Source organism: Colius striatus, chromosome Z (assembly GCF_028858725.1).
Source record: "Colius striatus isolate bColStr4 chromosome Z, bColStr4.1.hap1, whole genome shotgun sequence".
Taxonomy (NCBI): domain Eukaryota; kingdom Metazoa; phylum Chordata; class Aves; order Coliiformes; family Coliidae; genus Colius; species Colius striatus.
In genome coordinates this window covers 16,679,229-16,694,670 of record NC_084790.1, presented here as the reverse complement: position 1 = coordinate 16,694,670, position 15,442 = coordinate 16,679,229, and the positions used below count along the sequence as shown (strand labels likewise).

Here is a 15,442-nt window from a genome sequence, read left to right as displayed (position 1 = left end):
TGAATTAATGTTTAATCTGTGTACAGGAGATGTATAATTTTGATAGAAATAGTTTGGTATACTGTAAAAGCACTCAAACGTTTTGTAAGGCTGATTCCAAACCAGAGCTAAATGGATGTTCTCAAACGATAAAGTTTTAAGTAAGAAATTTGGTGATAAATATTTGCTAAAGGAGTTTAACATAGGAATCTTTCTATGGATGAATATTAAATTTTGATCACATACTAGCAACTTAAATCAGAAAAGACTTTCTTTCTATATGAATGAGCTGCTTCTTCTAAGAGACAGAGTTGGTCACATCTGTTTCAATCTCTCTTTGAAAATTTTACTAAAGACTGTGATGCAGTCTTAAAAAGAAAGTTCACAGAAAAGTCAGACTGTAGATTTTGAGAAGGAGATTTGCAGGTAACGGTTTTCTCCAAGGTCGTGACTGTGAAGGTCAATGAGAGCTTCAACTGCTTCTTCCACAGAGCCCAGCTGGATAAGAGCCGTTTTGCAATGTTTCCTGAAGTACAATAAAAAACATTATTAAATCCAAGCAAATCTTCCTTGCACCAGCCAACACAGAAAAGTGACACAAGTATTTTTTCAGCCACATCACATGCAGAGAATACTTGTACAGTGGAAGATTCAGAATAGTTATGCACCTGTTAAAATGAGGAGATAACAAAATCACACCAATTTTGCAGACCAATGCCCTACATCCATGTGATTCTTTCATTACACTGCACTTCAAAAAAAAAAAACCAAACAACAAATCAGGGTTGAAATAGGGCTTGGAAATCTCCAAGAAACACTTATATTGTCCATATATATGAGATTATTCTAGCAGATATGATCATGCTAAAATAATGCTGCCAAGTAACCTTAATGAATGTTACATTCTCATCTTTCATATGACATTTTACATATACACAGCTTGTATTTCTTTTTTAAAGAAGTATTTACTTTCCTTAAACTTATCTTACTTTGAACACATGTAGAATTTGTCAAAAGGCTGAATATTTTTCATTTAATTAGGCTAACAGTATTCCATTTAAAATTTTAAGATAGAATTATCATAAAAGTTGTCATAGATGTACAGCTTTTTCTGATAAATACACACATATTGAGCTTTATCTATAGTTATACACATGTGGAATTAAAAAAAAAAAGTAATACTAATTAATCGTCTTCCAGGATGAGAGCTTGTTCAGCTTACAAGAGAACTTACTCTAAGAATCTGAAGGCTCTCACAGCAGCTCCTCTACTTGCAAAAAGGTCCTTCAGATAATCAACAGTAACAGAAGGCCTATTTAAAAACAAACAAACAAAATTCCCTCAACTTGTAAAATAACAGATTTCTGTAAGAGTATAAAAAAAAATTTCAATTCTGGCCTCTAAATTAAAATTGAACAGCAAAAGCTATTTCCACCAATACAAGTCATGTCAACACTTTAGCTCAAACATCTTGGCTCTGACACTAAGAATTAGTACCATAGTGTGCTAAGTCTGTATATTTTCAGATACACTCTAGTGCTTTTCATCTTCCTCCATCTGTCCTTCAGTTAAATTCAGATTGTATAAAAACCACTTAAGATCCTAACTGGTAACTTCAGAAATACATTTAATCTTGTAATTACTGTGAGTGTGCTTCGCGTATTTCAAATATTTAATGTTTTGTATTTTACTCAAAACGTCATTTTCTAAGTGTACATTTTGTTTCTTTGTTTTGGTTTGGTTTTTTTAACATTTGAAGAAATTCCATAGTTTTCCCTTTTCCCTCTGAAGTTGCTGAACAAAGGAGTTTGTAAAAACTTATATTTGGTTGTCAGCCCACACATGATCGACAACATTATAAACAGAAAAAGAGGTTGTTTCAGTTTTAAAGAACGCACTTCTTTTTCCAAATAATTTCTGCTCTATGTAAGAGGACTGAATTCTGTAGGAACTATTCTTCAGAAAGTGTTAGATCTATTAAAAATGGTATCTACATTAAATAATGATGCTAATGTTGAATTTGATGTGTTGTATCTCTGCTACATTATCTAAAAAACCATCTTTAATCTTTGCAAAAAAAGTCTAAGATGGGACTCAATGTGTGGAAAACAAAACCATACTCTTGAGAAAATGTAAACTGTATTAAAACTTGTAAAGAAGAGCATTCAGCCTGCTATCCTCTTTGCTAACAAATTGAAAAGCAACAGTTAAAGGATTCACTGAGTTGTTAATTACATAGCAGAACAGCCCAAATTCTCAGGAAACTATAAAAGGCTCAGGAAATTTCAAGCGTGTGGCAGACTTTGTAACTTAAAAACATAACATAAATCATCATACATATAGATACTCACGGGATGTTGGAGAGATGAAGGGTGGCAGATGGAGGAAAGATATTACGGAAGTTCTGAGAGCCAGGCTTCTTAAAGCGATGTAAAGGACTATTGCTGTAGTCCTTCGTCAGACCTTGGTCCTCTTGTCCATCACGAGGAAGTTGTATTGTGTGATGTTTTGAAAAAGCAGTACGGAGGAACCTTCCGTGAAGCTTCTGTCCATTCAAGTAGGTGATTGCTAATCAGTGGAAATACAATTTGAATAGGAATGAAGGGAGGGAAAGAAAAAAAGATTATTTGAATACTAATATTGTCTTCTAGTTAGTGTCAGATTCCACATTCTGAATTTAAAAAGAAAACAGATCATTATCAACATATACAACGAAAAGTTTGTATGCAGTAAAACACCACAAAGATGTATTTAATTTGTTTATACTACCATTGACAGATGGACAATTTATCTATATCAGAGGCATGCTAGATTGAAGCAAAACTGTGCCTTAAAAATCAGTACCTAACTGAGCCTGGGTTGCATCTGCCATCTGAACCAAAGCAGTTTCTTTTTTCTTAAACATGATCTTCACACGATGCACATCCCCATACACACCTGTGGAAATTGAGAAAAGAAACTCATCCAGAGCACTACTCCAAACATCACAAGGTCAAGTCTGGTTTTTTTGACTTGCATTGATGTTACAAAGAATAATCACCTCATTGAACAAGTTGGTTAGAGGATTACTATGAAAGAGAGCTTTAATGTTTGTCATTTTCTGAGTCTTCAAAATGTGGTAAAAAAACCCGAGGATCTTAGTCATAAAACTGCACGTTTATGTTCAGCTTTTGAATAATGCCACAGTGCTGAATTCCTCTTAATAGAGGCATATTAAAATATTACTATGCCAACAAACATTGTCTTCTGCAACTAACATATGTGCCAATTCTGTACTCAATTTCCTGTGAAGCAATCTTTATTTTTTCATCTTATTTTGTTTTGTCATTCTTTGTAGTAAATAAATTGGACACACACTGACACTTGTCTGACACAGCAACCATTCTGCCTTTTTGGTGGCTGTGTCCTGCAACTACTAACTTAAATTCTTGGTGTTTTAAAACCAGCGCCTTCTCTTCTGCATTTTCTAGACAAGAACAGGGCAATGGAGCACGAGTTAACCAGCATGTGTCAGACAAACAAAATGAATGCCAGTCCTGTTGTTTCTCAAGGTATATTTGACAGATCTTACCAAATAGGATGAAAAGTCCATGTGGTGTGATGGCCTGTTTAAATGATAAAATGAGTACATTATTTTTAAAGCCATGAAAATAGAGAAATCCAATCCATAAGCACACAGTAAACACAAAGATTGGAAGAGTACAGCACACTAATATGTAAACCTGTCTCTCCAAAAGCCATTCCCTGCAATAACTGCAGTGTACAGCATTCTTGTTAATATATATTTACTATGCACATATGAAATACTTAAACAAGCAAACATTTCAGCTCATTCATTTTACTCACTGAAGACTCAAATGTCAAATTGTAAGAGAAACATAGACTGAAATAAGGTGAGGCAGTAAAAAAGAAGTGACAGGGCTCAGACAACCACTACTAAAGAACAAGCGTTACACAGTTGCCAAGAAACTTATTTAAAACAGCAGTCCTGGCTGGCTGGGAAGGTCCCATCTGATTGGAAGTCAGCCAATATAACACGTTTCACATACACTTATTTTTAAAAAATACATTCTTTCAAGACTCAGAGAATCATCTTGAATAACCAGCTGCAGAAAGCACATCCACAGCAATCCTAAGAAATAAGATTAAATTGACAAAGAAAAATTAACTTTGCCAATAACTCCTAATTTTATTAGTTTTATAGTTACGTAAATCTAATGAGTGTATAAAACAAACAAGAATTTTGCATTGTTGAAATAGAACTACTTATCAACATTCAATTAGAATTGTGGTTTAAGTCATGTCCTTTAAGAAAAAAAAAAAATCAAGCTTTATCAAGAGGTATACATTGCTTTTAATTAAGCACAGATCAATGTGTAATATTTGAGGTATAGGAGTAAGCTTATAGAACAGTCTGTGACATTTCCACAAAGTTGTCTTTTGCAATTTTACTGTCAACATATGAAAAAAAAAATCTGTGTGGTACTATGAAAAGTAAACATGTATATTTGTTAATTTTTAAAAATGGATTTACAGTGATGACAATAGCAAAGTGCACCTGTGTTCCTTCTCTCCAACCTGGGAAAAGTTGCAGAACCAGAAAGACCCTATCAATGTTTTGGAAGGTACTTAATTTGGCATGCTTTCTTCTCCTTTTCCCATCCCTCCTGTTTCTCTAACTCCTTTTTTTTGTAACAAATGAAAAAATCCATGTCTTCTCTAATGACAAAGTAGCACACAGTGGTGTCATATTAACAGAGGTACCAGTCAACTTAGTTATAATATATATTACTTACCTCTTCAAGCACTTCTCTTGTCTGACTAGACTCTTCTCTAAGCAGCTACACTGTTAGCTTGTAGTGGTTTTGTCTGGGCCAGGTTTTGGTAGCAGGAGGGGCTACAGGGGTGGCTTTAAACAGAGCTGCCGTAAGTTTCCCCTGTAGCTGATAGCACTAATGCCAGTCAATTCTACGATGGACTCAACACTGACCAAGGCCTGACCAATCAGTGATGGAGGTAATACCTCTGTGGATAATGTGAGAAGGGGAAGAAGTTAATGCACAGTTCCTAAACTGCAGCAGCAACAGGGAGTGAGAATGTGAAAACATCTCCACAGACACCAAGGTCAGTGGAGAAGAGGGAAGAGGGCGCTTAGGCCCTGAAAGAAAGATTCCCCTGTGACCTGTGGTGCAGCCCATGGCGAGGCAGCTGTGCCCCTGCAGCCCATGGAGGCCACAAGGGAGCAGAGACCCACTCGCAGTCCATGAAGGAACCCACGCTGGAGCGGGTGGATGCCTGAAGGAGGCTGTGACTCTGTGGGAAGCTCACCCTGGAGTAAGTTCCTGGCAGGACCTGGGAGACTGTGGGGAAAGAGGAGCCCACACCAGAGCAGGTTTGGTGTCAGGGCTTGTGATCCTGAGAGGTACTCAGGCTGGAGCAGTCGGTACCTGAAGGACTATTCTTCCCATGGACGACCCACGTTGGGGAAGGATGTGAGGACCTGCCCTCATGGGAGGCCCCATGCTGGAGCAGTTTGTGAGGAACTGTAGTGGAGGGAAGAGGGAGAGTCCTGGGAAGAAGAAGCAGTGGGAGGAAATGTTTTAAGATTCAGTTTTATTTCTCATCTCCCCGTTTTGTTTTGATTGTTCATTAATAAATCAAATCTTTTCTCCCCAAGCTGAGTCTGTTTTGCCCATGATGCTAATTGCTGAGTGATCTCCCTGCCCTTATCTCAACTCATGAACCTCTCATTATATTTCTCTCTCCCCTGTCCAGTTTAAGAGGGGAAGTGATAGAACAACTTGGTGCGCACCTGGCACCCAGCCAGGGCTAAACCACTATATAGCTACACTGCTAACACAAATTTACTAAAAAAAATTTTATTAGGAAGCTTTTGACTGCTGACTGGAGTTTTTAAACCTCATCAATATTGCAGACTACCTCAAACGAGATATAGAGCTGTCCTACAAGGTGTTTGGTACAAGTCGACAGTTCCATGAAACAAGCTTACATCAGGATTGAGGTGGCTGACTAGTACAACAGAAGTTCCTGGAACACCAAGAGTAGTCATCTGCCCAGGCATCGCAGACATGGTGACTGCAAGAGAACTAAGTGGTCCAGGAACAGCTGGAACCAAAAGACCTGGAATGGTATTAATAGCATTACTTGACATTTCACCGTGGAAGATATTTTAGAAGACAAAAGTCAGTTCTGTTTGGCAAAAACATCAATATTAAAATGTTTTAAATGCTTTTAAGGAATTTAGTTATTTCCAGTATCTGACCAGCAAGTAAAGCAGGAAGCACCAACACTCCGGAGATGAAAAAATATTTAGCTACAACAATAGATCCAAGCAAAAGGGGACATAAATTGCAGCAAAAGAAAAAATAAAAATAATTAGCACAAAGGTTTATCCTGTGCTACAAAGGAAAAGATCACTGAGTCTAGAAGACTATTCCTCATTTTAAAGCCAGAAGGAGAGAGACTTTCTCTTTTAGCTTTAAATGTAATTGAAGTCTTATGATTCTTAGCAAAACCAATGCTTATGTCCCTCTCTTGTGGGTAATCTTTATCATAGCTTTTAATTTCTTCATTTATTAAATGATAAACTACATCAGTATGTGTTTTCTTTTAGTACAGAAAGTAATCCTACTGAATAATATGAGAATCAGAATTACTCACAGAAACATTGTGTTCTGACTACTCTATTTGAAAACAAAGGTATAGTCAGACTACTGACCCCAAATGCAAACACCACATTTTTAGAGAAACAGAAACTTACCACCTTGAGAAAGCCTCATGGCTGGGGCAAACCCAGCAGCCCCTGCATCTGATGGAAAGATATTTTGGGTGCCTAGAGAGAGCGGACACATCTAATTAAAACAGATTTTAAAATTTTCAGAAAACAGAAGAGACTTCAGTAATAAGAATCAGTTTCCAGTGTTGCAATTTTGACTTTGGTTCATGATTATACCTTCTATAAAACATTTGGGTTAAAATCTCTCACTGAAATCCAAGATTTTCTGTTTTAACAAACATAATTTTCATCCACTTTTGAAGGCAAATATTCTGATCAGCCTCAACATCTACTTCTAAAATGAAGTCAAGGCAAAAATGTAGTTCAGACAAGTTTGAATAGGAAAGCACAGCATTGATTAGCATCTGTTAAAGTTAAAACACTCAATACTCAATAAGTTTTTATTCACACAATAGAAATGCAGGCTAGTAATTTTCTGGAAGCAAATACACTCAAAGACATTTTGCATGACATACTACTTCCTAGATTTCTAAAACCAGTATAGGCTAAATAATACAAACCAACTATAAGGTTCTGAATTTTACCAGTTATTGAGATGCATAAAGTACACATTTTTTAAAGAGATGTACTGTCTCAATATGCATTCTTATAAATAAACAGTGTTTTTTATAGCTCTTCTGGAGATTATAAGCATTAAACAGATTTGGAATACCAATATATGGAGAGTCCTAGCCTTGGATAGCTCAGCAATTTTCACATTACTATGTAGAGCTGAGGCAGCACATAAACTTGTGTTCTAAGAGGCAACTAGACACAAGCTTGGGCTGTAGACTCTTTCATATCTCAGCACACCAGATATTTTTTTAATCAGCAAATACATCCTCTAAGCCTGGCAATGTGTCTATTTTACTACCTGAACCTCCACCATTGACTAAAATAGCTACATTCACTAACTGATGGTTACTGACAGGTCAGTGTCACATCTAATTAGTGTCACTAATACCACAGGAAGTATCCCCTATGAAAACCAACAAATGAAACTGACACCACAGATCAAGTATTCATGCATCACATTACACCTCTTCTTACCTGTAGCAACAAAGTGTCTTTCATGCAAACTACTGAATACATCTATCTCACGAAAGCAAGTCATTGTGTGCGTTCTTGAAATACAGGCACTGATATACTGCCCTGGAAATACAGGTATCAATCACTTCTTCACAATCCAAAAACAGTAATGGAAATATGAATGAAGAAATAGATAAAACCATTTCATTCTTCCAAATAAAACCTGCATGTTGCACACTGATACCAAAATGAGGCATGTGAAAATTGTCCAGCAGAGCTAATGCAGAAAGATCTGGAATTCTTTGTTGTATTTTTTTAATGGGTAAAATAATTTGTTTCATAGCTACCAGCTAGCTTTCAAAGCAAGCTAATTCATATATCAGTGCTAATGGTCACTGGGTAGGGGAACTCTTAAAATGCAAGTTATTCACAAAATCTGCTTGTTTATAGTGCAGTATCTTTTCTATTTTTTAAACAGAAAAATACCTATGCAGCTGCTTCACTTTGAGTGCACTAAAAACAAATTTTGACACAGACCTTGGCTATTCTTTAGATCAGGATCTTTGCTAGTCTCATTAATATGGTGGATGTTCAGAGAGAAAATGAAATTGTGAGCAATGACAAGCTTGAAAGAATTGTAGGAAACGTTAATGTTTTCGCAGGATGGAGTCAAGGGGATTGAGACAAAGAATTTCCACTGATATCTGTTTCTTTGTATTGCTAACCAGTTGTCTGATGAGTTTTAAATTTTAGATAAGACTGTGGGGGTATGAGTGACAAGATAAGATCATGAACAGGAACCAGACATACTCTGAGGAGATCATAGGTGCTCAGGGAAGTTGTAAATCTTGGGGAGTACTTAGTCAATGGGGAAACAGGGGAGGGACCTTGCAGCCAGGATAGGGAATAAAAAGCTGAATACTGTATCTATCAGGTGTGCTTGCTAGCTAGTACACCCACTCTCACAAGAACACTTAATAAAAGTGCTTCACTGAAGAGTCTGACTTGAGAATTTTGCAAGAAAACTTGTTTGTTTCTTACAGATGGGGACCTCTTCCAGGATCCTAAGTTGTCTTCCTGGGGGACCTCTGTCACTGAAGGATGGGAAGACGCATCCTGTTGATTTCAACGGTCTCATGGATCATCAGCAGGGGTTCCAGAGGAGATCGACTGGATCCTGAGTTTGAAGGCAGACCCAGTGAACCACAGGGGGAAGGATGGGAATAGTAGGCATGATTGTATTGACCAGGCAACTCTGTGCACAGACTAAGGTAAGTAAACAGACTATTAAGTATTACCTTGGTGGCTGGGGCATTCAAGATAAGAAAACAGACTATTAAGTATTATCTTGGTGATCAGGGCATTCTGAGTGTGCACAGTTTGTGTGAAATGTTTTGGAACTGGTGAGTGAGTTTTTGTGGAAGGTTTTAACCCCTTGATGCGCTATGGGGTATAATCTAAAGTTGATGTTAAAATGTATGTGAAAGTTATTTTGTCTGAAGAGAAAGAAAAGATAATTGACAAGAATGTGGGATGAAATTTTAATTTAGCCTCAGAATGACTTTAGACCGGCATTATGGAAGTTGAGCAAATGGATATAGTTTGTTGACAGCGGTTGGAAATTTGATGTGTGGGACTGGAATCTTAAGGGAGACAAGAGTGTAGTAAATGGAACCAAGGAAGAGGCATGAAAAAGCCAGGGGAAGAAGTATTGAGGGAGGTAATAGTCTGGGAAGGCAATGTAGTTAGTTTCCTCCCCAGTGGGATGTCTTAAGTGCATGGAAGTGGTGTTGGGGTCTGGGCTATAATGAATGTTATGGAGTCAGTCAGAAACAGAGAAAGTCAGCAGTTTGTCTTTGAATTGCCTTCAACAGCAAAAAAAGGACAGAAAGGAATGCCTGTGTGATAGCAAGCTCGAGCAAGGGGAAAACCAAAACTGCAGATTGTAACAGAAACAAGGTCAAAGCAAGAAGATAGGACAGAGCATTAAACTAAGCATTGTTAGAAGACTGAATAGAGCATTCAATTTAGCATTATAAGATTGATTGTACTTGACTAATAAATTGTAACATATGTAACTAACAATAATATAAAGTTAACTAAATGTAAGGTAAGCATAACCATAGTGTGAGAGAAAACTAACTGAAGGCCGAACAGATGGGGTGATATTTTAAGCACAATAAGGCTGATGTTTTAAGCACAATAAGGATGATGTTTTTACACAATGAGGTTGGTGTTTAAGTTGTTACAAAAATGAAACTTTGAGGCCTTATGCATAGCGCGTGATGCTTGGTATTAACTACTTGCCATGAACTGTAGCACGTACACAGCATTTGGAAAAGGTATATAAGTGATGATTATGTGACAATAAACTGGAGCTGATGCATATCACATTGGTGTCTGGTCACTTTCGTTTCGCGCAACAAAGAAGAAGAAACCCTGCACAAAGAAAAAGAAACCCTACAAAGTGGGGCACTTTGAGAGAGAAAAGAAGAAAACATGGTGCCATCACTGTTTTTTAAAGATACTGAATAGGGAGGTCAGGAGTTTCTTAATTTAAAGGAAGAAGAGGTAGTCCTCTTGGTAGGCATGAGAGTTGACAGAAACTCATTAAACTTTATACTCTGAAGGGTAAAGTTATCAAATCAACAAATAACACTCTCAGGAGTTAAAGGAAAGAGATTTTCTTTCCTTATGTTTAAACTGGTGTTATTAAGATTAAGAAAAGAAATAATATATGGACAAGTATTGTATATTCTCAAGGTTGAAAATAATCTATTGGGAAGGAACTTAATTACATAATCAAGGTTGGAGACTGAGACCTATGATGAACAAATTGTAATCTTCATGAATTTATTAACAGAAAAGGGATGAAGAACAAATAAATCTGATAGGCCTTTTCCTGATGTGATTTTACTTCATTATGTTGATGACTTTTGAATTTTGAGGAAAGAAAATAATGTGGTAAAAGAAGCCACAGATTTTTTTTTTTATTGTTATTATTAAACTTTTTAGGAGAGCAAGAAGTATAAAAATCCAAATTGCAATCTGTCAAAAAGGAAGTTACATATTTTGGACATTTTATTTGTGAAGGGAAACACAGAATGAATCCAGAGAGAATAAAGGGAGTTCAGGAGCTCTTGCAAACAAACAAGAAAGAATTAAGAAAAAATGTTTGTGATTAGCTGACTATGGCCCTCTGTGAGTAAACTTTTATGCACAGAAAACAAATGGGTTAGATTCAAAATTGCTACATGAAGAGCCAAATGTTTTAACTTGTACAGAAAAAGAAGAAAAGCTAATCCAGAAATTAAAACAAAGTGTAATCACCACTCCTGTGTTAGCACTGTCATCCTTAGATAAACCCCTTGTTTTGTTTGTCACAGTAGATAAGGGAGTGTTAACTCAAGAATGGGGTGGGGGGGGGGGGGGGGGGGGGGTGAACGCCAACCAATAGCATATTTATATACAAACTTCTGGACCCTGTATAGAGGGGATGGCCAGAATGTATACAAGCAAAAGCTGCCACTGCCCTCTTGGCAGAGGAAAGAAGAAAACTAGGTTCGGAGGGATATTAGTAATAAATACCTCCCAACAAATGAAAACTATTTTCACCCAGAAGGCTGAAAGGTAGAGAACCCATCCTAGAATATTGAAATAAAAGACAATGTGAGAAGAGAAGAGAAGAGAAGAGAAGAGAAGAGAAGAGAAGAGAAGAGAAGAGAAGAGAAGAGAAGAGAAGAGATTAGAAAAATCTCAACTTTAATCTTGACTATCAGCCCATGCCTTAGGAATATATACAGTGGTCAAACAAATTTGTGAATTATGTGTGATTTGTAAGAGAAAAAAGGGTGTCCCAAGGAAACAATCCCCAGGAAGGAGAGAACCTGGCCTAAGGCCCTTTAAACCAAAGATATTTATTAAAAGAATTAGATACTGGGATACTCTTCATTGTTGTACCACTCTGTGTTGTTTTATTTTGGTTATGTTTTGGGGTTTTATGGTTATGTTTTAGTTGGTGTTGCATTAAATTACTTTCTGTTTTCTTCTCCAAGCTGAGTAGCCTGGTCTGTTTTGTCCTGAACCTTAAGCGGCAATTAAGCTCTCCCTGCCCTTTGGCAATCCTCAGGTCTTTGGTACTTGAGGCTAATTGTGGTTTTTTGTTCTCTGATGGGCCTAAACCAGGACATTCATGTGTTATCCTCCAAGCCCTAGAAGCAAATTTGTCTTTAATCTACTCTAATTGTACTTTCCCCTTTCATTGACATTTCAAATATTGTAAATCTAATTAATCAGACATATCAGGTCTATAATAGCACATTTGCATGATGCTATGTGGCAAATCCTCAAAAAAAAAAAAAAAGATGGTTGTACATTATGTAAGGACCTAAGGCCTCCCTTTAAGAGAACCAGCAAAACCGAGCAATGAAGCAGTGACAGCAACTCACTTTCACACTCTAATCTAAGCTACCAAAGCCAACTATCAAAAATAAACCTAAATCAAACCCAGTATCTGCCTTAGCTGTCACAGAAAACTAGTGGAAAAAATTGAATTCTTCCTCAGCCTTTGCTAACATCCTAGTGAACCGAATGGCACTTAGGTGCTTACTACAACAGCTGAGACAGTCCTTAGCTGTGTATTGTTGCAAACGGTTTTCATTAGAAAGAAAAACAGCTAAAACTGCTCAAATTGCATTGTGAGCACTTCTGCCACGTCATCGGATTAATCCATTTGCCAATTTTTATTATTACCAAAGTTAATTAAATGACCATGCCTGAGCTGTCTGTGCTGAAATACCTTCAACCATATACTGTCTTCTCTATGCCAAGGAAGCAACTTCTAAAATTCAATAAAATGTTTAAATTTTGTCTTTTAGAAAGTGACTATAAAATATACATAAGTAAGTGTAGCATTTCTAAGCTTCCCATGATTTTGTTTGTTATAGCAGGCAGTTATCCTAAAATGTCAACAAATAACAGCTAACACTCTTAAAACACTTATTTTCCAGGAGCTTTAGGTAACAAGTGTCAATTTTGTATGACTGACTTTGCTTGTTCTTATATGCAAATTTTTTATATCTTTTCATAGCACTTGACAAAGGTGTCTTTTTGACAACACTTTGAATCTTCCCAAGAGCATCCCTCATGTTTTAGTTATTCCTTTATCTGGAGCAGGACTTTCTACTTTCCATACAAACTTTACTGGATATAAACAGAAATGAACACAAAATGTACTCTTCTGTGAACCTGATATAAAGCCAGAGCATAAATGCAATGTAAAAACCATAAAGATGTTATTTTGTACTTTTCACTGAAGGTGAAGCTTTCTTACCAAGGCCAGGAGGTACATATGACTGCAGGAACGGTTGGCCATCACCAGAAGGAAAGTCAGGGTAAGCGAAATCTCTGGTCTTGTCATTGTTGTACTTTACATTAAGAGTAGCTAACTTGGAGAAATTAATACGCAGAATGCAACATCCAGTATAGATACATTGGCCATCCAGAGCCTGAAGAAAAATCATTATGTTTTCAGACAAACATACAGTAACCACCATCACTGTAGTTTATTCTATTTTCACCCCACAGCTGTATCCAAACAGAAATTCCTCTTGTGCTTTTAAGATACTGCTTTAAAACTCCAAGTAGACAGTTACACTGCTACTATCCTTACTTAAACAACCTGTGCTAGTTTAGTCCATTAATTAGTAATTCTTATGTCACCTTGTGCCAATGGACAAAATGTAGCTTTAAGCCTGACTTGTCCATCCAGTCGTGCTTCTAATCTTACTTATATCACACTCAGCACACAATACCAGATGCTAGTAGCAATACTAATCTGGATATTTTTGTTGCATGGAACTGGTCCTTACATAAGCTGGTGAAGGTCTAAAGCACAAGTCTGATTAGAAGTGGCTGAGGTAACTGGAGGTGTTCACTATGGAGAAAAGGAGGCTGAGGGGAGACCTTTCTCTCTCTGCAACTACCTGGACGGAAGTTGTAGTGAGGTGGGTGTCAGTCTCTTCTTCCAAGTAACAAGCAATAGGGCAAGAGAAAATGGTCTCAGGTTGTATCAGGTGAGGTTTAGAATGGACTTTAGGAAACGTTTCTTCACTGAAAAGGTTGTCAAGCATTGGAACAAGTTGCCCCCAGAGAAGTCATAATTCCTGAAAATATTTAAGAACCGTGTAAATGTGGCATTGAGGGAAATGATCAGTGGCAGACATGGCAGTGTTAACAGTTGGACTCGATCTTAAGGGTCCTTTCCAACCTAAATGATTGTGTGAAACTTTTAAGAGTAGCTATGCTCAGAAAGATGACTGAAGTAGTATTTTCTGCCTATACCAGGTACAAAAGACTCTGGATTGATGGAGAGGGGGGGAAAAAAAGAAAATAATCCAAAAGATACTGGTTTATTTAATACATAGTTCATTTATATGAATAAATATGTTTAAATACTTAATATAATCTAGACCGACACTATAATTTCTGTGGAATATTTAATAAGGTAGAATTTAATATTAATACTGTGCTTTATTAAAAAATGCTATTGCTAACAAACAGGCTATAATCCCAACCAGTTGTACCAGTTTCCAATATATACCTAATTACTAAAACATAGTGAATTTACTTACTGAACTAAAGTGCAAGTTGCAATAGGTAAGTATTCTATGTGTTTAATTTTGAGGCTGAGAATAAAGTCAACTTCAATAACAAAAGCAGGGTAAAAGTTCCATTGACTCTAGTCTTTTGATAATTTTTTGCAAAAATTGAGTGCTAAAAATGACTCAATACCTAGCAGAATCTATTCTTCTATACACCTTCTATGAGAACTTTCAAATTAATTTTATTTGTTTATTTACTCATATTGAGGTGATCACACAGCTTAAAAGAGAAATGCAGAGCTTCATTCTTAGTTTCCTGTAAGTGAATCATAGAATCATTTTGGCTGGAAGAGACCTTTAAGATCATTGAGTCCAATCTTTGCCCCAACCCTATCAACCACTAGACCATTTCCCTAAATGAAATATCCAAACAAAGTCTCTTATTTTCTGTGTTTATTCTTCAGAGTGAAGTATTATGAAGTGATGATTTATAACACTGCCATCCCTTCTTTGTGAGAAACAAGGATGCAGAACTTAATACAGTGTGAGAAAGAAGTGGACTGGCATGTGAACACAGCATGCACATGTAGCTGATTGGAGAAGCCTCCACTTGAATGGGAGATGCAAGCAGCAAACAAGTGATCAGCACAGTTGCCCTGAAGGATAAACGATTCTTCTTAGAAATAACTAAGGAGGCAGGGGTGTAACGAAAGGGGATGCTTGTACAATAAACTATTCCAATTGTGCTTGCACTGTAACCAAGGTCCAAGTTCAGTTTTTGAGGACTCAGCTGTCAATATTTAACTATATTTTCTAGAAATTAAAATATTTAGGTTCTATAAGGAAACTAATTCTAAAAGTTCTTTAAAAAAAAAAAAAAAAAGGAACTATTGGTTTTAGGTAGGAAACCTTTGGTAGTGGCACAGGACTGCTGCTCCTCTGTGGCATGAAACCAGGGGTTGCCCTGTGCTGAACACAGGGAGTTCCTGCGAGCTCCAAAAGACTTACCACTGCCCAAAGCAGAGTCAGTCAAAAC

General features: G+C 36.9%; 1 protein-coding gene across 2 annotated transcripts in view; it reads right to left on the bottom strand.

Moving 5' to 3' along the window:
• Window positions 1-372: 372 nt before the first annotated feature.
• PTBP3 (polypyrimidine tract binding protein 3) overlaps window positions 373-15,442 on the bottom strand; it is a 29,584-nt gene continuing 14,514 nt past the window's right edge. For both annotated transcript variants that reach the window (XM_062017824.1, XM_062017825.1), the window contains exons 6-14: window positions 13,137-13,311; window positions 10,304-10,315; window positions 6,761-6,808; window positions 5,990-6,120; window positions 3,551-3,584; window positions 2,824-2,916; window positions 2,331-2,547; window positions 1,214-1,291; window positions 373-505 (exon numbers count right to left, since the gene is read on the bottom strand). In XM_062017824.1, coding sequence (XP_061873808.1) covers window positions 373-505; window positions 1,214-1,291; window positions 2,331-2,547; window positions 2,824-2,916; window positions 3,551-3,584; window positions 5,990-6,120; window positions 6,761-6,808; window positions 10,304-10,315; window positions 13,137-13,311 — 921 coding nt within the window. The remainder of the gene's footprint in view (window positions 506-1,213; window positions 1,292-2,330; window positions 2,548-2,823; window positions 2,917-3,550; window positions 3,585-5,989; window positions 6,121-6,760; window positions 6,809-10,303; window positions 10,316-13,136; window positions 13,312-15,442) is intronic.